The following is a 26,964-nucleotide window of genomic DNA, read 5'->3' as shown; positions in this document are numbered from 1 at the left end:
CAAAACAATAAATAGATTAAATTAATATCTCCCATAAAAAATGAATGTTAAAAATCCACCAAGAAGTCTAATAAACTAGTAAACTAGTAAAGGCCAAATAACATAGTTTTGAAATGTATCAAACAATTGTTGGTAGCAATAAAGTGAGAAAGAAGTGATAATGAAAGACAAGCATAGACTACTAATCGACAGAGCAAGCAAGTAACTAATAATTAAGGGATATATGGGGCTCAAATACTAGAAACAGCGGCTTAATATATGTATTCAAATATTTATATTCTTTCAAGCACACATCTAAAATTCACCAAAAAATAATCATAGATTAGGTCACAAAGATGAGCTCAATATTGAAACCTGCAAAAACATTTCAAGTTGCTTTTTCTGAACACAACGCTATTAAATTAGAAATTAAGACTATAAGTAACAACATTGTACTCTATTTGGGATTCCTGCTAAATGAGTAGATTTTAGCTGTTCTTGCCACAACAACAAAAAATGGGTAACTATATGAGATGATAGATATGTTAATTTGCTTCACTACAGTAATCATTTTACTATCTATATGTATCCCATACCACCACGCTATATAGGTTAGAATCCCTAATCCAAAAACCTTAAAACCAAAATGTTCCTAAAATCTGAAACTTTTTTAACATCAGCATGATGCCACAAGTGGAAAATTCCACACCTGACCTCATGTGATAGATGCACAAAATTATTTAAAATATTGTATAAAATTACATTCAGGCTATGCATATAAGCTATATATGAAACATAAGTGAGTTTAATGTTTAGACTTGGGGTCCCCTTCCTAAGATATCTCATGTATATTCCAGAATCCAAAAAAATCTTAAATCCAAAATACCTCCGTACCAAGCATTTCCGATAGGGGATACTGAATCTTTGTAACTTAAATATATACAATAAATGGTTTTTTTTTAATAAAAAAATTAAAGCTGAATAGTTTAATAACATGGGTTTAAAAAAATCAAAACTTAAAATTCATAAATATGTGTCAATGAGAGCATGACCATTTAAGACCTATGGCATACAGCCAAATCAATACATAAAAGAAAATTTAAATATATGCATATAATAGAAAACAATAAAGCAGTATGATGTAGACTTTTAATGGCAGCTAGAAAAGAAGCAACAAAGAACACGGTAAGAAGAGATTAATAAAGACAATAAAAGATATTTGTAAAATATAAGACAAAAGTATTATAAACATGATTAATAAAACCAAATGCTGTTTGTAAAGACCATTAAAACAGATAATTATCTCGAAAGTCTCATTAAAAAGAGAACTAAATAAACACTGGAAATACAAAGAGAACATAACTCAGTTTAAGAACGAATGTTTTTGTTTTCATTAATTAACCTGGAACACTATGAACAGCTTTATACCAAAATATTCAAAATTTACTACATACTTTCTAGAAAAAATTAATTACCCAAATTGACTTAAGCAAAATACAAAAAAACTAAGACACAATAAACAGAATAAATTTAAAGAATTAATCTTAAAAATACAATCTTCTAAGGGCTACTTCCACTAAAATTTAAGAAACAGATATACTAAGTTGTATGAAGCAGATAGCATAAAAATATAAAATGCTTTTAACTAGCAAAACCCCATTACCAAAATTAACTAACTAATTAAACAAAAGGCCAAGTATCACAAACGTAGGAGCAAAAATTCTAAGAAATATTTTAAAAATTAATTTCTGCAAATGTACTACAAGAATAATATACCATGGCCAAATGAGATTTATTTCATGAATTCAAAAATGGTTCAACCTCAAAAAAATTACTAATATATTTCACTACATAAGAGAAAAATCCTGAAAAACAATTTTTAAAATTCAATATACTGTGTATCTGAAATAAAATCAAAAAATTATGTAACCTAGTAACAAAGGAAAGGTTCCAAATTCAATATTATTTCTATAGAAACCTGTAACAAACCTCATATTAAATGGTGAAATATTTGATCCATTACTTTTAAATGCAAGAACAAGCCAGGAAACCACCTAACTTCTACTATTTGGCAGTTATTAACAAGCATTTGTGCTTTAGATACTAATCTCTTCCATAAAATAGTAACCTATTATGTTAATCCTTACAATAACAAATATGTCTCTAAATATGTCCAAATGTTAAGGGCTTAAAATCAATGCCACAGAGATTGTAGAAAACAGGTACTTATTAAAACTTTCTACTACCCAATTCACCTGTAAATATCCTAAAGGCTCAATGGTTGAAGTCAACCCACTGCACATACATTTCCATGAGGTTGTTTCCTCATTCTGTGTAATGAAAAAGAACTTAATTTATGTGTGGAACTAAACAGATTTTTGCAAAATCTAAAGTCAGATCTTTCCAGGTGTATACAGCACAAGGTAGCCTAAAGCTGTGCAGACTGAGGAGGTATTATCAGGCAACTACTCTCACTCATCATTAATGCTAATAAAAAGAGAAGAAACAAGTTCATCTCTGAGAGTCTCAACTATTAATCCAGCCTATCTCTAGACAGTGGCACCTTCAATGGAAGAATGACTGCAGCAAATGTTGAGAGAACTGCTGGAAAATTAGTAAGTGCTTCAAGAAAACTTGCAGAGTCAAGTACTCAATCTGCACAGCTGGACACAATAGTAACCCATTTCCTAACCAAGCATTCAATGTGGGGTCAATTCCTCCTCAAGCTCCACGATTACTAATTTTATAATGAAATATAGACCAAAAATAGAATTCTTGCCCTCACAAAATCAGAGCTCCTAGAGCTACATAACACTGTCGGCATCATTTACTCTAATATAAATATATAAAAATGAAAACCTCCCAGAAACACCGATTTGCCCAAGACCATACACTGAATTTCAATTAAATATTTTGCCTTAAAGTCATCTAAGTAATCTGCTCCCATTTAGCACTCAGTATGCGAAAACAAAACTAGCAGCACAAATTTTGCTAGCACTCAGTATGAGAAAACAAAACTAGCAACACAAATTAACAGTGTTTAAAGAAAAAATCCGAACCAAATAACAAGGGTTTATTTTATACATATGTATGGATTGCTAGAGGTGTCATAACAAAACATCACATACTTGGTGGCTTCAAGAACAAAAATTTATTTGTTCACAGTTTTGGAAGCTAGAAGTCCAAGATCAAGGTTTTGGCAGGGTTTGTTTCTCCTGAGTCCTCTCACGTTGGCTTGCAGATGGCCACCTTCTCTTGTGTCCTCACATGGCCTTCCCTCTGGTTGATGGGATCCCTGGTGTCTCTACACTTCTTGCAAGGACACCAGTCATATTATATTAGGGTCACACCCAATGACCTAATTTTAATTTAGTCACCTCTTTAAAAACCTTACCTTCAAACACGGTTACATTCTGAGGTACTGGGGGCTGGGACTTCAACATATGAATTTTAAGGGAACACCATTCAGCCCATAACACACACACACACACACACACTTTCTCTTTCTCTCTCTCTCTCTCTCTCTATATATATATATACACACACACATACATACACATATATATGTACATGTATATGAAGGACAAAGATATTTCAAAAATTAATATAGAAAGGAACGGAGGGAGGAGAAGAAGGGAGGAGAGGGTGTAAGATTTTTTTTTTTAGGAATTTAACTTGGTTCCATGTAATTTAAACTATGATTACAATGATGAGCTCTTTAGGCATTACATTCACTTAGGACCACCTATTTCTTTCTTCAAGAAATTTGTAAGATACAAACCATGTGTTGAGTTAAATCAAGTAAAATTTAATGGAAAATTACATTCAAAGTCGCCTGACTAGTCCTGTGTGGGTTATGTTCTCATGCATTTTTCATCACCAGGAAACAGCTTGTGAATGTCACACTTTACCATCACCCTCCTGAGCCCAAGTTTTAAATAGAAATTTAAAAACCTATATTAAACTTCAGTATAACATGATCTTCAATGGGGAAAATATTGTGTTCACAGTTCCACTCTAAATTATTTAAAATCAGAATGAGAGGTCTGTGTGTTTGCTTTTGTGCTCCTTTAAGAATGAATGCAATCTAAGTTAAAGAAAAACACAGCAGCGGAAAATTACCTTTTTATTCTTATTAGGAGATAAACTGCTAACGACTACTTAGAGTAAGTATAAGACACAGTCACCACTTGGCAAGAGAACAGGAAGCCAAAATTTTCTCTTTCTGGAAAGGCACAAATAATTTTCTAAAAGCGATATATTCACTCTACATAGATAGTTTTGTATAAAAGAGTTAATGTAGTTATTTTTAAGACATAGACCATATTAAACTTACTACTTGAAAAAACTGAACTGAGGAAATTAGAAAAACAAAAAAAATTTTAATAAAAACAATCTCCATTCATTCACAAGAAAGATTTAGTAAAGGAAGATGCCAGTGGTACAAAGTAGTCTATCTAACTAACTGGATTTGGATGCATTAACTGCTACGGTTGTATTCTATATTCTGTTAACACTACAATGGCAGAAAATTAATACTTTGCCACATTTTGTGGTAAAAAAATCAATATTATCTGCCCTGTGAAACTGACAGGTAGACATTGTGGAAATACACTGTAACTTACAAATCAATCATGCTGACTCCATAGGAAGAATCAAAGGCATGTAATTCTCTCTAAAACTTTTCCTAGTCTACAAAACAACAGTCCTATGGAATAGGATGCATCTAAGAGACAGTCTCCGCTTTGAGAGTTAGATTCTTATAAAGTGAGTCTCCTATTTTAAGCATGCAGAAATGGTCTGATCTGTAATTACTGTACACATAAATAAAGAATCCAAATGCCAAATATTTAAAGAGGTCAATAATAAAATTCTTCCCATCAAATAAGTAAAAAAAAAAAGAATTCAGAAGGAGAGATTTTTGTTTATAATTAAAGTGGAGTCCTTTGTCTTTTTTTCCTTGCAACTTTATTAAATCATCACATTTAAATAAAGATACTGGATCAAACCAAGGTGTAGTCAACCTTAAACATTATCTTTGGCTTTTTGATGTCAGGTGTGTGGATGGATGAGAAACAGCTTTATGGGACAACTATTCTCTGCTTATCGCTTCCCTACTTAGAGTGTAGGCTTGAGATACCACTTTAGAGACGTGGAAATACAGAGGGCTAATCAGCAATTTCTAACAGATACTAACTGCATAGAGATGTGAAATTTAATGAGATGATGTTAACACTTTTTTAAAAAACTGAATAAAAGTATAGAGAACCGTCAATTATCTGGGCCAGCGGAGGGGAACACTGACATGGATAATGAAAAGTGCACATAATGTTCCAGCTGAACAATGTTTGTCACCCTGCCATAAAGGTGTTCTTAACCCTTGACAGCTCTAGTTCATTGTCTGTGTAATAATAATAACAACTAGCTAATATCAAGTAATTATGTACCAGACCTTAAGCTAATCATTTTATATGTATTACATAAACTTAATCTCTATAATACCACCATGAGGTTGGTTCTATTACTATCCCCATTTGAACATGAATAATTTATTGACTGGAAAAATAAAGTAACTCATCTAAAATCCTATAGTTACTGGCAGAACTAGAATTCAAACCAAGATTATCAGAATTGAGAATTATTTTCTTTGTTACTATTACACTGGTGGAATATTCCCAGAGAGTCCTAACCCTCACCCACATAGAGGAAATATTAAACATGCTTCGGTCTATCTTCTATTGAAACCCCACTCACAGAAGCAAGGATGGGTGTCTGAACTGCAATTTTTATAAACTTCATGAGTATACTTCAGTGTTCACTGTAATGATACCCTGATATCCAGTAAGAATGTCCATAGCTTCATACTGACTTCATTGAAAACTGATTTTAATCCTCACACATAACCCCTTGCTTAAGATTGTTGAGTACCCCCTGAATTGAGGAAAACCACAATGGAGAATCACTTCTCCAGCACATTATACTGTAATTGTGAGAGTGGGTATGAGGGTGAGAGAGGAAGGATTCAATCAGAACCACGTGACTCCATTAAATAAGGATTTAAAGTCAAACCTGACTGGGCTAATTTTTATTTTGCCTTTGATCTCCAGAACAAGCTTTATCACCCAGCATTGATAGCCCTATTACAGCCACACTAAGGTAATGCATCATTGATAGGTAACTTGGTTATAAAATAGATCTAGGTGCTGCGCAGAGGTATGGATCCAAACACCACACATGGTAACAACCTGTCAAGGGGGCTTGGTTCTAATCTGGGAATTTTCCACTCCCCAGAAGAGGAAGTAACGCCAAGATGACACACCAACCACACCTTAAGAACAAGTACCTAAAAACAGAAGTGAAACTCTCATTTGCAGGTTTGCACCCTCCTCCCACATCTCCCAGATTAGGCCTGCCTATCATGGGATATAGATTTTTATGGTGATGAAAAGAGGTAAATTTGGAGCAATTTGTGGAATGTAGAGAGGACCTTAACCTAAATATGAGTTTCTGAAAATATGCCCTCTTTAAGATCAGCTTATGACAGCACAACTCAATGAAATCCCTTCTAAATTGGTCCAGCAAGACAGGAAATCTCCTGTAGTACTCCCAAGAACTGCAGCTACTGAGGAGCACAGCTGGGTTAGAGGAGGTGGCAGGAATAGGGGAGGGAAGGTTTGTCACATCAGTGACGGTATTAAACACCACACAGGAACTAGTCCTAGGAAAAGTGGGCACTCAATATACATCTGAAACAAATTTAAAAACCTCTTAAACACCCTCTTAAAATATACCACTATAAATAAAATCTCATTCTTTATATTTTGCGTGAATTTTAAAGTGCCACTATCTGAAGAAAAAAACCAATCAGCCAGTTACATTAGCATGATGGCCACTGAGGTCAAGGCATTCTTGGTTCCTTGATTTCAGTCAAGGCTCCTAATATATAATGGCCTGTATGTGAAGAGCATATAGATGCATACGGCTGGGAAGGCATGATATTTTAAAATAGTTTCTACCACAGTATTTCCAAAAAACAATGCTTTCCTCAATAAAACAGTGGCTGCAATGCCACACTTCTACCACATTTTCCTTCCCTTTCAGCTCTACTCTTGGAGCCTATAAAAGATAACTAATATTTTAAAAGAAATGATGATAAAATAAAAGTATGACATAAATCATAGTGACCCTTAAGGAAACAGGGTCTTCCTTTGATGCTTATCAGTCATTGTTACATCCTCTAAGCATTGTTAAAAATAACACCCGTGTCTATAAGGCTCCCTTGCTTTCCCATGCTTCCCATGGGTATTAACTGATCAAATCTTTACACTGCTGCAGGGGATGTAAAACAGCGTTATGCAAAAAGTGTTAATGTTTCCATTTTCTGCCCAATTCAGAATCCAGTGGAAATTAACCTTTCCACCAAAAAAAAAAAAAACAAAAAAAATACATAATAAAGTACCCCTTCTTATCACAACAGGGGAGAGAACAAAAAGGCAGCAGACAGGATTTGCTGGCAAGATGGCCAAATAGGAACAGCTCCCATCTGCAGCTCCCAGCGAGATCAACACAGAAGGCAGGTGATTTCTACATTTCCAACTGAGGTACCCGGTTCATCTCACTGGGACTGGTTGGACAGTTGGTGCAGCCCATGGAGGGCTAAAGCTGGGTAGGGCATCGCCTTGCCCAGGAAGCGCAAGGGGTCAAGGGATTTCCCTCCCCCAGCCAAGGGAAGACATGAGAGACTGTACCGGGAGGAACAGTGCACTCTGGCCCAGATACTGTGCTTTTACCACAGTGTTTGCAACCGGAAGACCAGGAGATTCCCGCCGGTGCCTAGGCCACCAGGGCCTGGGTTTCAAGCACAAAACTGGGCAGCCGTTTGGGCAGACACCGAGCTAGCTGCAGCAGTTTATTTTTCATACCCCAGTGGCACCTGGAATGCCAGGGAGACAGAACCGTTCACTCCCCTGGAAAGGGGGCTGAAGCCAGGGAGCCAAGTGGTCTGGCTCGGCAGGTCCCACCTCCACGGTGCCCAGCAAGCTAAGATCCACTGGCTTGAAATTCTCGCTGCCAGCGTAGCAGTGTGAAGTCGACCTGGGACGCTTAAGCTAGGTGGGGGTGGGAGAATCGCCTTTGCTGAGGCTTGAGTAGGTGGTTTTACCCTCACAGTGTAAACAAAGCCATCGGGAAGGTTGAAATGGGCAGAGCCCACTGTAGCTCAGCAAGGCCAGGCCAAAGGCCGCTGGTGGCCAGACTCCTTCTCTAGATTCCTCCTCTCTGGGCAGGGCATTTCTGAAAGAAAGGCAGCAGCCCCAAGTCAGGGACTTAGAGATAAAACCCCCATCTCCCTGGGACAGAGCAACGGGGGAAAGGGGCGGCTGTGGGAGCAGCTTCAGCAGAACTTAAACATCCCTGCCTGACAGCTCTAAAGAGAGCAGCGGATCTCCCAGCACAGTGTTCAAGCCCTGATAAGGGACAGACTGCCTCCTCAAGTGGGTCCCTGAACCCCATGTATCCTGACTGGGAGACACCTCTCAGTGGGGACCGACGGACACTCATACAGGATAATTCTGGCTGGCATCTGGTGGGCGACCCTCTGGGATGAAGCTTCCAGACGAAGGAACAGGCAGCAATCTTTGCTGTTGTGCAGCCTCTGCTAGTGATACCCAGGCAAACAGGGTCTAGACTGGACCTCCAGCAAACTCCAGCAGACCTGCAGCAGAAGCGCCTGTTAGAAAGAAAACTAACAAACAGAACGGAACAGCATCAACATCAACAAAAAGGATGTCCATTCAGAGACCCCATCCGAAGGTCACCAACATCAAAGACCAAAGGTAGGTAAATCCATGAAGATGGGGAGAAACCAGCGCAAAAAGGCTGAAAATTACAAAAAGCAGAACACCTCTTCTCCCCCAAAGGATCACAACTCCTCGCCAGCAGGGGAACAAAACCAGACGGAGAATGAGTTTGACGAATTGACAGAAGTAGACTTCAGGAAGTGGGTAATAACAAACTCCTCTGAGCTAAAGGAGCGTGTTCTAACCCAATGCAATAAAGCTAAGAACCTTGAAAAAAGGTTAGACGAACTGCTAACTAGAATAACCAGTTTAGAGAAGAATATAAATGACCTAATGGAGCTGACAAACATAGCACAAGAACTTTGTGAACCATACACAAGTATCAATAGCTGAATCGATCAAGGGGAAGAAAGGACATCAGAGATTGAAGATCAACTCAATGAAATAAAACAAGAAGATAAGATTAGAGAAAAAAGAGTGAAAAGAAGCAAATAAAGCCTCCAAGAAATACGGGACTGTGAGAAAAGACAAAATCTACATTTGACTGATGTACCTGAAAGTGACGGGGAGAATGGAACCAAGTTGGAAAACACTCTTCAGGATATCATCCAGGAGAACTTCCCCAACCTAGCAAGGCAGGACAACATTCAAATTCAGGAAATACAGAGACCACCACAAAGATACTCCTCAAGAAGAGCAACCCCAAGACACATAATCATCAGATTCACCAAGGCTGAAATGAAGGAAAAAATGCTAAGGGCAGCCAGAGAGAAGACTCAGGTTACCCACAAAGAGAAGCCCACCAGACTAAAAGCAGATCTCTCAGCAGAAACCCTACAAGCCAGAAGAGAGTGGAGGCCAACATTCAACATTCTCGAAGGAAAGTATTTTCAACCCAGAATTTCATATCCAGCTAAACTAAGCTTCATAAGGGAAGGAGAAATAAAATCCTTTAGAGACAAGCAAATGCTGAGAGACACTGTCACCACCAGGCCTACCTTACAAGAGCTCCTGAAGGAAGCACTAAACATGGAAAGGAACAACCAGTACCAGCCACTGTAAAAACATACCAAATTGTAAAGACCATCAACGCTATGAAGAAACTGCATCAACTAACGGGCAAAATAACCAGCTAGCATCATAATAACAGGATCGAATTCACACCTAACAATATTAACTTTAAATGTAAATAGGTCAAATGCCCCAATTAAAAGACACAGACTGGCAAATTGGACAGAGTCAAGACCCATCAGTGTGCTGTATTAAGGAGACCCATCTCATGTGCAAAGACACACATACACTCAAAATAAAGGGATGGAGGAATATTTACCAACCAAACGGAAAGCAACAAAAGCAAGGGTTGCACTCGATAAAACAGGCTTTAAACCAACAAAGTTAAAAAGAAACAAACAAGGACATTACTAATGGTAAAGGGATCAATGCAACAAGAAGAGGTAACTATCCTAAATATATATGCACCCAATACAGGAGCACCCTGATTCATAAAGCGAGTTCTTAGACACCTACAAAGAGACTAAGACTCCCAAACAATAGTAGGAAACTTTAATATCAGACAGATCAATTAGACAGAAAATTAACAAAAATATCCAGGACTTGAACTCAGCTCTGGACCAAACAGACCTAAATGATATCTACAGAACTCTCCACCCCAAATCAACAGAATATACATTCCTCTCAGCACCACATCACACATACACTAAAATTGACCACATAACTGGAAGTAAAACACTCCTCAGCAAATGCAAAAGAATGGAAATCATAATAGTCTCTCAGACCACAGTGCAATCAAATTAGAACTCAGGATTAAGAAACTCACTCAAAACCACATAAGTACATGGAAACGGAACAACCTGCTCCCGAATGACTACTGGGTAAATAACGAAATTAAGGCAGAAATAAAGATGTTCTTTGAAACCAACAAGAACAAAGACACAACATACCAGAATCTCCAGGACACATTTAAAGCAGTGTGTAGAGGGAAATTTATAGCACTAAATGCCCACAAGAGAAAGCAGGAAAGATCTAAAATTGACACCCTAACATCAAAATTAAAAGAACTAGAGAAGGAAGAGCAAACACATTCAAAAGCTAGCAGAAGACAAGAAATAACTAAGATGAGAGCAGAACTGAAGGATATAGAGACAGGAAAAACTCTTCAAAACATCACTGAATACAGGAGCTGGTTTTTTGAAAGATCAACAAAATAGATAGACCTCTAGCCAGATTAATAAAGAAGAAAAGAGAGAAGAATCAAATAGACACAGTAAAAAATGATTAAGGGGATATCAACACCAATCCCACAGAAATACAAACTACTATCAGAAAATACTATAAATACCTCTATGCAAATAAACTAAAAAATCTAGAAGAAATGGATAAATTCCTGGACACATACACCCTCCTAAAACTAAACAGGAAGAAGTAGAATCCCTGAATAGACCAGTAACAAGTTCTGAAATTGAGGCAGTAATTAATAGCCTACCAACCAAAAAAAGTCCAGGACCAGAAGGATTCACAGCTGAATTCTACCAGAGGTACAAAGGGGAGCTGGTACCATTCCTTCTGAAACGATTCCAAACAACAGAAAAAGAGGGAATCCTCCCTAACTCATTTTATGAGGCCAGCATCATCCTGATAGCAAAGCCTGGCAGAGACACAACAAAAAAAGAAAATTTCAAGCCAATATCCCTGATGAACATGGATGAGAAAATTCTCAATAAAATACTGGCAAACCAAATCCAGCAGCCCATCAAAAAGCTTATCCACCATGATCAAGTCGGCTTCATCCCTGGAATGCAAGGTTGGTTGAACATAAGCCAATCAATAAATGTAATCCATCACATAAACAGAATCAAGGACAAAAACCACATGATTATCTCAAAAGATGCAGAAAGGGCCTTTGACAAAATTCAACAGCCCCTCATGCTAAAAACTCTCAAGAAACTACGTATTGATGGGATGTTTCTCAAAATAATAAGAACTATTTATGACAAACCCACAACCAGTATCATACTGAATAAGCAAAAACTGGAAGCATTCCCTTTGAAAACTGGCACAAGACAAGGATGCCCTCTCTCACCCCTCCTATTCAACATAGTATTGGAAGTTCTGGCCAGGGCAATCAGGCAAGAGAAAGAAATAAAGTGTATTCAATTAGGAAAACAGGAAGTCAAATTGCCTCTGTTTGCAGAGACATGATTGTATATTTAGAAAACCCCATCATCTCAGCCCAAAATCTCCTTAAGCTGATAAGCAACTTCAGCAAAGTCTCAGGATAAAAAATCAATGTGCAAAAATCACAAGCATTCCTATACACCAATAACAGACAAACAGACAGCCAAATCATGAGTGAACTCCCATTCACAATTGCTACAAAGAGAATAAAATACCTAGGAATCCAACTTACAAGAGATATGAAGGACCTCTTCAAGGAGAACTACAAACCACTGCTGAAAGAAATAAGAGGACAAAAACAAATGGAAAAACATTCCATGGTCATGGATATGAAGAATCAATATCATGAAAATGGCCATACTGCCTAAAGTAATTTATAGATTCAATGCTATCCCCATCAAGCTACCATTGACTTTCTTCACAGAACTGGAAAAAACTACTTTAAATTTCATATGGAGCCTGCATAGCCAAGACAATCCTAAACAAAAAGAACAAAGCTGGAGGCATCACACTACCTGACTTCAAACTATACTACAAGGCTACAGTAACAAAAACAGCATGGTACCGGTACAAAAACAGATATATAGACCAATGAACAGAACAGAGACCTGAGAAATAACACCACACATCTACAACCATCTGATCTCTGACAAACCTGACAAAAACAAAGCAATAGGAAAAGGGTTCCCTATTTAATAAATAGTGTTGGGAAAACTGGCTAGCCATATGTAGAAAGCCAAAACTGGATCCCTTGCTTACACCTTATACAAAATTAACTCAAGATGGGTTATAGACTTAAATGTAAGACCTAAAACCATAAAAACCCTAGAAGAAAACGTAGGCAATACCATTCAGGACATAGGCATGGGCAAAGACTTCATGACTAAAACACCAAAAGCAATGGCAACAAAAGCCAAAATTGACAAATGGGATCTAATTAAACTAAAGAGCTCCTGCACAGCAAAAGAAACTATCATCAAAGTGAACAGGCAAACTCCAGAATGGGAGAACATTTTTATAATCTATCCATCTGACAAAGGGCTAATATCCAGAATCTACAAAGAACTTAAACAAATTTACAAGAGAAAAAAGACAACAACATCAAAAAGTAGGCAAAGAATATGAACAGACAATTCTCAAAAGAAGACATTTATGCAGCCAACAAACATGAAAAAAAGCTCATCATCACTGGTCAGTAGAGAAATGCAAATCAAAACCACAATGAGATACCCATCTCACGCCAGTTAGAATGATGATCATTAAAACATCAGGAAACAACAGATGCTGGAAAGGCTGTGAAGAAATAGGAATGCTTTTACACTATTGGTGGGAGTGTAAATTAGTTCAATCATCGTGGAAGACAGTGTGGCGATTCCTCAAGGATCTAGAACTAGAAACACCATTTGACCCAGCAATCCCATTACTGGGTATATACCCAAAGGATTGTAAATCATTCTGCTATAAAGACACATGCACACGTATGTTTACTAAAGCATAGTTCACAATAGCAAAGACTTGAAACCAACCCAAATGCCCATCAAAGATAGACTGAATTAAGAAAATGTGGCACATATACACCATGGAATACTATGCAGCCATAAAAAAGGATGAGTTCATGTCCTTTGCGCGGACATGGATGAAGCTGGAAACCATCATTCTCAGCAAACTAAGAGAAGAACAGAAAACCAAACACCACATGTTCTCACTCATAAGTGGGAGTTAAACAATGAGAACACATGGACACAGGGAGGGGAACATCATACACCAGGGCTAGGGGAGGGATAGCATTAGGAGAAATATCTAATGTAAATGACAGGTTGACGAGTGCAGCAATCCACCATGGCAAGTGTATACCTACGTAACAAACCTACATGTTCTGCACATGTACCCCAGAACTTAAAGTGTAATTTTAAAAAAAGAAAAAATATATTTTTTAAAAGGGCAGCAAACAGAAAGGACTCAGAAAAAAACAGGATATTATAGCATCCTGCTGAAAGAGAAAACGAAGCCATTTCCAGTTTGATAAGGTAAGAGAAAAGACATTTTTCCAGGGCACATTGAATTGAAGCAAAAATTCCTAAAATAAAAAGAAAGCAAAGCAGTTCCCACACAAAGTAATATAAATGACCTAATATATATAAAAAAAAGTCATCCCAGGGTGAACCAGGAAAGGGTAAGCCCAAGATGATCTAAAGAAATTTAAAAATACAATAGAGAAACAGTGAAAATTTCCAGTAAAACTTGATGGCTTGAACACATGTATTTATCTCTCCCCCTTACCAATTCATACTAAAACAACAGTAAAATTAAAACCCATAAGGGCAATCAAAATGAGTAAAGAGAACACTAGAGACGAGATAGAAATAAAAATGTAAGGACAGGACACAAATGGTTGAGAAGTCACATTGCCTAGGATGAGTGGGAAAAAAAAAAAAGAAAAAAAAAAAAAAACCTTGATACCTACATGATCCAAGGCATAAGCCAGTAAGAAATAAGTCAATTCATACTTCAGAATCCCAAAAATACTCACAAACTGGAAGCTGAAGTTCAAGCTGGGGCTACAAATGATATGATTAGTTGGAGTGAATTTAAGGTGGAGGTCTTTGCCCCAGTCTCCCTCGGCCAGCCCCCTATCCCTTCCTAGTCCCGCCAGAGATTTATTCTCTGAAGAGGTTGAATCAGAGAATTCAACTGGGGCTTGGATACCAGGCAGAGTGGATATCAGATTGAAGAGTCATACTGAATGAAAAAAAAAAAAAAAATCATGAGAAAGTTGGCATAGAGAACTGAAGGGTCCTCAGTCCCTTCTTGATCATCTCAGAATAGTGACAGCTAGGTTTATATGTCCTAAAAAAAGTAAATTGGGTAAGTCCATTTTGTGAGAAACACCCAGTAACAAAAACAAGATCAAGAGACAGCGACATTTGAGAGTACTTAAATAAAACGACTAGGTCTTCACCAAGAGTCCCTATGCTGAAGCCAACCAACTGACAAGCCACCCAGGCACAGAGCTTCCAATCAACTTCTGAGTACATTACTCATAACATAAACTGACAGCCAACAGTTTCTCTCCAAGAGGCATGACATAGACCCACCAAAAATCTCAACAGGTAAGGCAGAGACCAAAACAAATAAACAGAAACAAGAAACTCAAAGGAAATCCAGAAATAATTCAGAGAATATGTAAAAGGAAAAAAAATTCCCCAAGCTACATTTTGTATCCTCAGAAACATATGAAGTGATATGTTATTCATTGAAATAGAACAGGATACTTTTTAAAAGAGCATTCAAAGAAGAAGAAAGAGTTCATGGAAATAAATATTAGTATAATTAAAAATGCAATTGAAGGGTTAAAAATTAAAAGTTAAAAAAACCCAGAAGGTAGGGAAAAAAAGATTTAAAATAATAGGGAAAAGAAAAGGTAACTAGAAGATCAATCCAATAATGCCAACATCCAACTAATAAACATGTTATCATAAAAAAGATGATTAAAAAAATTAAATAAACATATAAGAAAACTTTTGAAACTGAAAGAAATTAACTCAAAAATTGAAAACACCCATTGATACCAAGAAAACGGATGACACCAGGGATGAAAAGAAAGTCCTAGAAAGTTCCACAAACAAAAAAGCAGATAAAGGATGAATTGGGAAACCAGAATAGTCTAGGGATTTCAATACAATCTAGGCACCTAGAAAACAATAAAACAAGGTATTCAAAAGTCTAAGAAAAAATTATTTTCTAAACTAGAATCACATACTTGGCCAGATTATTAATCAAGTAATCAACGACAGATAAAATCATAGTCATATGGCAAACCCCCCATCACCCTTTCTCAAGAAGCTACTGCGAGGATGTACTTTAAAACAATGAAATAAACCAAGAACAAGAAAGACATGTAACCCAGAGAATGGGTATTTAACATTAAAAAAGGAGGAAAAAATTCTCAGAAAAGGACGCCTTATGACTATAGGATTAGAGGTTAACCAATCTATATTAAATTAGGACTATGAAGAACTGCCAGGGCAATCTCAGTGGGGGAGAAAAACTGATAGATTATCTGATTTGTTTTGGAGGCATTTTACAGTTTTGTCATATAGTTGCAGGCCTCAAATTGTGTTTAAAATTATGTTAATTTGAACGAAGGAAAAGTAGACAATGACAACTAAGAAAATCAAGAAGTTGTGCAAGGAAGGAAATTTATTCATAGCATACTTGTGGTTTCCCTATGACCAAAATTTACATTATCATACAATTGTAAATAATGTATATTAATTTAAGCCAAAAAGTAGGAAAAAATGTATTTGAGAATAGAAATATAACAGAGAATATTCTCTCTTGGTGTGTTCCTTTCTAACTTGTAAATCACTAGTTATATCTAAAGTCTGTTTCCCTCTAACACTTCTTTCTGGACATTCTCTTCTTTCCTTTGGTCCTACTGAATCTACCCTACACAGATTTCTACTCCAGCATTTTCCATTCAGTACAGGGCTTTGTCCTGGAAAAGAACTTCAATTTGTCACTTTACAGAGTCACATGAGAAAGACTGGTGGACTACCCCCACAAAAAAACTGGATTAACGCAAGTGAACAAATTTTGATATTTATTCTGCAATGAAATTCCTTGTGAATTTGCTAATTTCAAAACTATCCTTACTGCCTACACAGTAAAGTTCAATAACCTCTCCAAGGATTTGAAATACAAAAGACTTTTAATTATAAATTCCTCTAACTAGAAACAATTAAGGGGGAAAAATGATTTTTCCAAAAATAAGTTGAATCATTTCATTCATTTGCTTGCTTAGTGCTTATAAATAAGGAGTCCATATATAGTTTGCTCTCTCTCTTCCAAAACATTCAACCACCCTGGGAGAGAATGCATAATAAGGCACTGATAAAGTTTCCTGCTGTCTTCCAGCACCGCATGCTATCATAAGAGGGCTACTCCTTCTGTTTACCCAGTGATAAACAAAAAGACTGCACTTACCGAGCTGGGGCTGGAGTGCCGCCTAACTTTAGGTGACTCTTTGCCAGTGGAGGAGGTCTTAAAGTTAATGCAAGCATTGTTCTCAGAATGCACCCTCTTTACTTGATTAGCTGGTTTCTCAAATGGGTCAAAAGTGCTCTGTGTCCTCTGAACTCTGACTTTTTTATCCTCAGGAATTGTGTCCAGGGGTTTGATCACTGAGTCCATTCCCTGGCAGTTCCGTGTAGACATCTTTGTGACACATATCTGAGAAAAGAAGAAATTAAATTCAGAACTCTTCACTGCAACTTTAATATCACTAAACATGCCAATATATAACTCTAGAAAGCATGCCAATTTCAGTTTCAGGAAATACCCAAAAAGCCCACATTCTAAAAGCTGCATCAGCATAAATTACAGTACAAAAAAATCCTCACAATCATTGTGTTTACACTTAGATCTCACACTAGAGCTTACACTAAAAAATCTACCTCTAAAATGAGAAACTTAAGGCCCAGGCTGCTAGTAGTACCCTAACATGATTCTTGAACTCTGTCACGTTTTACCATCTGACTGGAAGTGGTTTATTTCTGAATCATTAAGAGGTTGGGTAACTAGCCTTAATTTAAAAAACAAAAAATAGGCAAATCAGATGGACACTAACTGATGGGTCATCGTGTAAGCAGCTAACCTAGGCTAGAGAAGGAAAGGGCATTATGTTGTTTAAAAGTTTTATGCATGAATATGTATGCTTAAAATCTGTCCCCATCTTGATTTCATCTCCAAATTGGAATGAATGGAGCTAACGGTTAGAGATACTAAAGAACTGAGGACAATGGTGGGGGTTTCCTTTATTTCAAAGCTAATGGATAAAAAGAAATAACATTGTAAAAGAAAAACACCAAAAAGCATTCATTTCAAAATTTGGTTTACATTACTCCACTAGACCTCCACCTCCTTCCCTTCTTCTTCCTTCTTCACCCATTCTCTTCTCACCCAGCCTTCCCCACCCTCTCATTTTATTTTAGTCTCTGTGACTTTTGCTCCTTGCTTTTTACTTTAGTTCTAAGCCTGTCATTCTCCCGATACTCTGGAGACTTTGTTGTCCTTATTAAATAATTTGATGGCCTCTGGCTTGTCTGTAAAGCTAACTAATTTAATTGTTCTCTCTAAAGAAAATATAACTCTAAATAAAATTGTTTTTACAATGTTTTTCTTCTTATAAAAAGTTCCCACATCCCTATATGCTATCAAAAGCAGAAAAACCGAAGATATTTATGAAAAGCCCACACTGTTAAGGTAAAAATACGAAGTTTTTGAATACACACTTTGGATCCGTGGTTGGTTGAGTATGTGAATACAGAACCCACAGATACACAGAGCTAATATGTATAAAATGACTCCATGTGGGGTATAAATGCGGCTATGTGTATGGATAGATATAGACAGATACAGATATAAATACAGACACAGATGCATAGATATAGATATTTGTGAGTGTATGAGCATGGTGAAAAGTATACAAGAAAACACACCACCAAACTATTAACATCAGATATCTCCAGACATGTGGAATTGAACGGGCAAGATTAGCAATTTTTGGTACACTCTTGTGTGAATTTTATAATAAATATTCCAACATATGTAATGTTTTAAAAACCACTAAAGTAGAAAAGCATGTATAATTAAAATAAGCCATTTCAAGTTTTTGAAACAAAAAGTTTTTAATCATTAAACATCAACCCTATGAGTATGTCTCAACTACTAAGCACAGGCTGAATTCTAACTAAGTCAAATGAGAAGAATATTATCATACTTTTTAGCATGTGAGAAAACAGCTGAAGATATTTTTAAAAGACTCAAGGTAGAGTCCTCTAGTCATGATCAAAAAGTAAAAATTTATTACAAGTATATTGGAGCATGCAATATTTTTAAGGGTTTTTGTGCTCTTCTTAAGGACATGAAGGCAGTAAATAAGAAACCACCCACATCACTAAGGCAATTAAATTATAAATACATGGGCCTGAGAAGTCAATGAACTGCAAACACAGAAAATTTGAAAGAAAAAAAAATGTAAGGGCACGTTGAAATCAAATTACTTAAAATAGAAACTAAAAGATAAGGATGACAGAAACTAGTTGATGACTAAATTAATAGAGAAAGGCAATTAGAAAGCATCTTGGACTAAATAAAAATGAAAACACAAAATACGAAAATGGTGAGATTCAGCTAAAGTAGTACTTTAGCTGTAGGAAAATTTGTAATACTAAATGACTAGAGAAAAGAAGAAAAGTCTCAAAGCAATAACCTCAGCTTCCACCTTAAAATACTAAAAAATAAATAAATAAATAAAGCAAATAAAAACCAAGATAAGGAGAAGAGTGAAATAATAAATAAGAAAGTGGATATAAATAAAATAGAAAACAGAAAACAATAAAGAAAAATCAATAAAACCAAAAGCTGGTTTTCAGAGAAGTTTTTTTTAAATGATGAACATCTAGCCAGACAGATAAGGGGGAAAAAAAGTAGAAAATATACATCGCCAATATTACTATCAGGAATGGGAGCAGTGATATCACTACAGATTTTCTACAAATATTATAAACAACATTGTGCCAATAAATTCCACAACTTAGATGAAACCAATTATTTGAAAGACAAAAACTACCAAAGCTCACTCAGTTAAAAAAAAAAAATAGATAACATGAATAGGCCTGTGTCTATGACAGGAATTGAATCTGTGGTCAAAAACATTACCACAAAGATAATGCCAGGGCCAGGTGGCACCACTGGTGAAGTTAAACCAAACATTAAAGGAATAAATGACTTCAATTGTACAGAAACCCTTTCAAAATACTGATGAAGAGGATATACTTCCCAATTCATTTTATGAGGCCAGTGTCATTCCAATACCAAAGCCACACAAGAACATTGTAAGGAAACTACAGATCAATCTCTCTCATGAACACAGATGCAAAAAATTACTGGTACATCTTCAACAAATTGAATGCAACAATATATAAAGAAGATAGTAAACCATGACAATGTCACACTAATCCCACGAATGCAAGGTTGGCTTAACATTCACAAATCTGTAATTCACCATTTTAAAATACAGTGGTAGGCAGTCTCTAACATGGCTCCCAATAACACCCACTTCTAAGTATTCACACTCTTATGTAATCCCCAGCTCTTGAGTGTGGGCTGCATTTGTTGACTTGTATCCCATAAATATAATATGGCAAAAATCATAGGATACCGCTTCTGAGAAAACATTATAAGAACAATGTTTCTTCTATTTTGGTGCTCTCTCTGCCTTGAGTATCCCCTCTTAGATCACCAGACCTGGGGAAAGCCTGCTGCCATGCCATGAGGCAGCCCTGTGGAGAGGCACATGTGCAGAAAGACTAGGGCCTGCAAACAACCTTGTGAGTCAAGTTTTCAGGGACAACCACAGTTCCAGCTTCCTGCTTGACTGGACTCTCATAAGAGACCCTGAGCCAGCTAAGGAGCATCTGCAAGAGACCCATAGGAACTAAGATTTTTAAAAAATGTATGTTGTTTTAAGATGTTAAGTTATGGGATAATTTGTTATGAAGCAATTAATACACAGTTTTTTAAAAATCATATGATCATCTCAATAGACTCAGAAAAAAGCATTTGATAAATTCAGCATCCATTCACAATAAAACCTCTCAACCAACTAAAAACAGAGTAAAACTTCCTCAAACTGATAGAGAGCATCTACCAAAAAATTACATGTAACATCATACTTAATGCTGAGAAACTACATGCTTTTCACCTAAAAACAGGAAAAATTCAAGGACACCCACTTTCACAAACACTTTGATTTAACATTGTATTTTAAGTTCTAGAAAATACAATAAAGCAAAAAAAGTCATTTGTTGGCTTCAGGAAACAGAGGAACTCCAATTAGAAATTCTGATGGCTTTCTGAACCTATACAATTTAAGCAAGAGAAACTGTTACAGAATCTACTGCAAAGTACAGCTTTCTCTCCATCTTCATGCCTTAACGGCCTTACAATACATACTTTGAGTCAGGTAGTCTCTCATTTAATGGATCTGACTATGGCACAGTTGATAATTATAAAAATCAGTGGAAACTATGCACCTGTGAAAAACCAACATCTCTAAAGTATTCTATCATTAAGACAGAAGAGGGCCGCCTTTCCCTAATTTTTGAGAAAAAAAAAATTTAACAAGGTTCTCAACTTAAAATATTTCCCATAAATATTCTTAAACATTTCACGTTTACCATTTTTGCTAACTACTAGCAAACTACAAAATAAAAGTAGAAAACAATCAACTTAGCTGGCATGGTGATACACATCTGTAGTCCCAGCATTTGGGAAGCTGTGGCAGGTGGATCATTTGAGCTCAGGAGTTCGAGACCAACCTGGGCAACGTGGAAAAACCCTGTCTCTACAAAACAAATATAAAAATTAGGCGGGTGTGGTGGTGCACACCTGTAGTCCCACCTACTCAGGAGGCTGAGGTGGACAGATCTCTTGAGCCAGGGAGGGCAAAGCTGCAGTGAGCTGCAGAGTCTGTGCCACTATGCTCCATGTACTCCAGCCTGGGCAACATAGTGAGACTCTATCTCAAAAAGGGAAAGGGGAAAGGGTGGGGGAAGGGAAAGAGAAAATGGAAAAGGGGGAAGAGGGGTAAGAGGGGAGAAGGGAGAAGAGGGGTAAGAGGGGAGAAAAGGGGAGGGTAGGAGAGCTCTTAGAATAAATTTAAGTATCCAGAGTGCATGAAGAGAAAAGCGAGCAGCCTGGGCTCTGGAGGACACAGTATACACTGGCGCTACTCCCCTGCGTACAAGTCTTCAGTTGAATGCTTATATTAACTTGTCAGCAATCTGAATAAATGCTTCCCACCCCAAATAGAATCTTTCTGCCCACAGCAAAATGCTTATGGTCAGTGCAGTAAAAGGTCTTAGTAAAAGATAAAACCTCATATATTAAAAAAACTCAGAGACAGAAGTATGGAATGTCAAATTGGAAAAAATCACTGAGAACCCAAACCTCAAAAACACAGACTCTTCCAACCACCAAACAGTAGTCCTTTTATCCACTACTAACTTTCATGTGCACCCCTAGTGCCCAGATTTTGGCCTATGTTCCAGTTCTCCAGTAAGGAAAGGAAGAAATCTTTGGAAAGTAATAGATTCCAGTTCACAGTGCAGGAAGTGTGAAAGAGCCAGGAAACATCCAGCTGTTACCAGAAAACTGGCATCCTTTCAAAAATGTCAGGGATCGTGCTAGAAGGACAAAGGAATCTGCCTAAAGGAGCTCCCAACGATCAAACTGTGATTATTTATTCGAGCATCAAAAGGAAAAATAAAAGTATGGTTAAATAGAACAAGATGAGTTGCTGAAAGACCATGAGTTCATTACGATTTCAAAAGAGAAAAGTTACTATAAAGGCCAAATGGCAGCTATAATATAAAAGAAGTATGAATATAATACAATATGGTTGATTTTAAGATACAGAACTGTGAGTAAGCCAAGAAGTGCTAGAAAAAAAGTACCAAGGAACTATATCAAGGACAGGAATGAATGATCAGGGCCTGTGAGGAGGGTCCAAGCAGCATGAGTGTAGAAAGAAAAGCAACACAGCATGTTCCAATGGCAGCAGACCAGGTGGGTGGATGTAATGCAACAGGCTAAAGGGCAGGTGATGTTGCCTAAGCAACGTATTACAAAGTACACATCTGGTGGAGAGAAACAAGATTAAAAAGAAAACCTATGTGAACCAGTGTGGAAAGCATTTTTTTAAAGAAGTTAAATTTTAATAATACATATGAAATTTAACCCTTAAAAAGAAAACTCAGCTTAACTGCCAACCCGTGACTCAGATGTGAATCTCCGACTTGAAAAAACCATCCAGGACCCCAACAGTCAATAACTCAGATCCTGTAACCGTGGCTGTTCTGAGAAGGAATTCTTTTACTTGTGGTCCTGTAAAGATTACAAAATCCCAAAAAGACACAAAAAATATTATTACTGAACTCCCTGGAAGAAATCTAAATAAGTAGATCTATAACCCTAGAAAGGTATAAAAAAGAATAGAGAAATAATAATAAGATTACATAAACCCACACTGTTAATAAGTATAGTAATATATTAATAATTTGCAATCATTACATTTATGTATGTCTTCTTTGTTTAAAAGTATCTAGAATATGGCAAAATAATCAGTCACACTAAATTAGTATATGACATTAAGGGAATTTAATTAGGTCAGTAATCAATGCTTAAATAGAAACAAATTAGTTTTCAAAATTACATTTCTTAGCTACATATATTCTTAAAGATGTGGGCACTTGGCCAAATACAAAGGCCATGAGCTGTGAACATTCTGGATACAGGAGACCCTCAGACATTCTACGCACTGTCCATCAGCTTCACTGTCCTTCACACATGCTTTCTTACCGCCCTCAGCCTGAAAACCTTCCTCCCACCAAGCCATGACTTGTCTCCAAAATTGCCTTTGCCTAGATGCACTTGTTGATTAAATCCCACCCACTCGGACCAATCCTTTATTAAGAATTCACTTCAGTGAATTTAGTCTGCTCCAATATTTTGCATACCTTAGACTGTAATTATTCTTTTTGTGATACTTTAATGTCAACAACCTGATTATCTCTTCCACAGGGCAAGGACTGTCTTATATTCATTTTATAGCCCCCTAAAGTACTTTTCCCTTCGAATCTCCTCTTGAAGAGTCCAGTAAAGATTTGTTCATTAACTCGTGGAAAATAAGGAACTTCCACAGGTTAAAAATGGTTTTCTCAAATCATGGGTCCAGAAGAAAATATCTTTGGCACCTCTGCCCAAGGCAAATTCCAGTAGACAGCTATGCTATCAGTATCGTGTGAAAACAAGACAGAAATTCTAATATCAATGAGAACTAAGAATAGTCTTCTCCATGACTGTACTTTTTCATACTACTTGTTCCATTTAGAAACTGAAGTAACAAAAATCACATAAGCAGGGATGTCTCCTGGTATTCGAAAACATATAAAAAGAAGAAATCATCACAAATACCAAAATAAACTTTTTTTCCAGTAAATTCAATAGAAGCTAGAATTTCAAACTTGCTTTGAGATGCACCCACACATATGGATATTCATCTGAAGCGATTAATTTGGTCTACTCATTATTAACAGGAACTTGTTCATTTGCTGGCAAACTCAAACCTGAGTAAAAATTGTTAGAAATTCAAACAGTGTATGAGGCTCCAAAAGTCACAATTTGACCTACGATTCTAGCTTAGAGCTATGTAAAATCCAGACAACTGTCTACTGAACTCACAGCAGTGGATTTGAAAGAGCACAACTTAATTCAGTTAAGGTTGGCATTCATTTCAAGTGAATTCATTCGGTCTGAAAATTGTCCCTTTGAATCACCCATTTTCTGGTGATCAGCATTTTACTGGGTTCAGAGTCTGATTTTCTCTACTACTTCACTCCACACTCTTAGTTGAAGGCAGACACTGGAAAAGAATTGGTTTAAAAGACTCCAGGTTAACCCACAGCAAATATGTATCATTCGTCAGGCTGTAGCTAGGTCATGCTCTTTTGATATTCATGAAAGGAATATCCATCACAGGTCCAATGCAAAACTATGAAATAAGCAAAAATCTTGACAACCTCTTTCATTTGTTTTTTTCCCTTTGTCCAATACCCCAGGAGGGCCTGATGGCTTTATCCTACTCAAAATCTGCTCCCAATATAAAAAAATCATCAGTCATTTGTAAGTTTTTGAGCACTTAAATCGTAGTACTACCTCTCCCAGAATTATCTGAACTTTAAGCGTTACAGAACAAGAAGTTTTCTCCCCTATAAAAGTAATTTCAGCTATTAAGGATAGATGTGCAAGAGTTTTGGGTAGAAGAGAGAGGTAGGAAGAATTAGAATCATTGCCACTAGAATCATAACCAATGATAACTGCCTTCATCTATAACTTAAATCTGTCAAATCTAAAAGTATGCTTTCCTCTCTTTGCTTGCTGTCTTCTCTATTTTCTCCCTAATAGTATGTGTGTGTATGTATGTGTGTATACACAGAGATGGCAGTAAGAGTGGCTACACAGAGCAAAGATATGTACACATATAGAATGATATATGCAAGAATGTGTTTTTTACTTACAGCTTTGTTTTATGAGAACCAAGATCTTGCCTAAAGTCACCTTCAGAACATTACCTAATATACATGCAAACATACTGCCCATAGAAGTCAGAACTAAGTGCCTCAAGACAAGCCACTTAAATTCCCCAGATCTCAGTCTTCTCATCTGTAAAATGATACAGATCTGTTTTAGCTCTAATGTTCTACTATGAACTTTAGGCAGCAGCTTGCAGCTGGTAAATAATTTTAGATAGGTCAACTAGTAAAGTCTCACACATAAATTCACTTCTTTGTGCTTCCTTTGTGTTCCACTTTCCCTTAGAATTTTAGGATTTAGAAAGGACAAAGACAGGTACATACCATGTATACACTTCTCTTAATGTCTCCAGTCTTTTCAGATTTTCCTTAACTCTGACATCCTGGCACTGTTTCTCAGTGGTGGCATCCTGGGCATTTTGGCTGAAAATTATTTGGGTGCAGCATTTCCACAGCAGTACACGTTGTAGAGCATCTGGCAACCATGGTTCTGTCTACTAAATGCTAGTCCTGCCCTTATATCATTATCACTGTCACAACCAAAAATGCCCTCACTACCAACTACATCATTTTTAGATTGTATTTTATAATTTATTACTGAAATACATGTTATTATATATTCTTATATAAGCTACTGTAGAATTTGTTTTCAAGTGTTTGGTTTATTTTGGTGGGGTGGGGGGAGCTCCGTCTTTGCTGAGCACTGTTTCTCACGTGTTTGTATTTCCATGACAAGAGTGTAAACACCTTGAGCACACAAACCATATCTTCTATTTCTTTAGTGTTCCCAAAGCACAAAAGACCGGGCATGAAATAGTTCTGTTAATATTTACTCAGTGATGGATTGTTTTACTAATTATAAGCTTTCCCCTTTAACTAAAAATAGGCCATTAAAAAAATTAGTCCTGAGAAACTACATTACAAACAAGGTACCTTCTGAGTTGAGATATTTTCCAGTCATGAAAACACTTCACCAGATGTTTCCATTCATCAGAATTCAATGTCTAACATTGTGATTTAGTTTTAAAATGCTTATTTTTCTACTACATGGTTTCTTTGGCATCTGACCCAATTTCACTTAAATCCTGAATTCCTCAGCTAGTGGACACTGCTGAATGGAGGACTCTTGAGGACACCACATTCCTTTATGCTGCTTCAGTGACCTTCACGTTGCTTCAGTGACTGTAGTTTTGTTACATCCTTTACTGGACTTCAATGCTTGCCATTAATAGGCTTGATAACTGTTTTGCTAATTCTATTATGGAATATTAGGTAGTCTTTCCAGAAGCTTAAGCTTTGGTATATGTTGCTAAAATAATTTTATTTAGTCACTTTCTCTTCTGTGATAATTACACATTTCAGATGAGATACAGTTTTGTTTATAGGCTCATATAGGTAGATGCCTATACTTCCTGACTTCTATACTTCTTCATTTTGATGCCTATACTTCTTCATTTTGTCCAAATCATAATGATAAATTTAATGTAAGGTTTTAACGAGCACTCATAGCAAGGGTAGAATTACCAGCCCTATTGTTAGTTGTCTGTATAAGTTTTTCAGAATGTAGTTAGCATTGTGACCAGAATTTCATCTGGAAAAGTTAACCCCTTGCTGCTTGCAGACTGGCAGCACGGGAATCACTGGGATCTCAGACCCACTGCAGTTCTACCAAGTCAGAATCTGAATTTTAACAAGATCCCTGGGTGATTTGTGTGCACCTTGAAATTTGAGACATGGTGCACTAAACCATGTAATGATATATTCTGCTGTTATGGTCCAATAAGAGATTGTGATTGTAGAGAGGGCAAATTTAGAGGGAAAATTTGTTTCAGTCT

General features: G+C 36.7%; 1 protein-coding gene across 17 annotated transcripts in view; it reads right to left on the bottom strand.

Annotated features, from left to right (window-relative positions):
• CDK14 (cyclin dependent kinase 14) overlaps positions 1-26,964 on the bottom strand; it is a 640,904-nt gene that overhangs the window by 461,218 nt on the left and 152,722 nt on the right. For 14 of the 17 annotated variants that reach the window (XM_016957727.3, XM_054655946.1, XM_016957722.4 and 11 more), the window contains one exon: positions 16,959-17,204. In XM_016957727.3, coding sequence (XP_016813216.1) covers positions 16,959-17,189 — 231 coding nt within the window. In that variant the 5' untranslated portion in view covers positions 17,190-17,204. Of the gene's footprint in view, positions 1-16,958; positions 17,205-17,428; positions 17,519-22,808; positions 22,923-26,964 lie in introns of those variants that run through there. The other 3 variants (XM_054655945.2, XM_063814693.1, XM_054655944.2) reach the window with 2 other exon arrangements.

This window comes from Pan troglodytes, chromosome 6 (assembly GCF_028858775.2).
Source record: "Pan troglodytes isolate AG18354 chromosome 6, NHGRI_mPanTro3-v2.0_pri, whole genome shotgun sequence".
Classification (NCBI taxonomy): Eukaryota; Metazoa; Chordata; class Mammalia; order Primates; family Hominidae; genus Pan; species Pan troglodytes.
The sequence above is the reverse complement of the archived record's forward strand: the minus strand, read 5'-3'. Positions and strand labels throughout refer to the sequence as shown.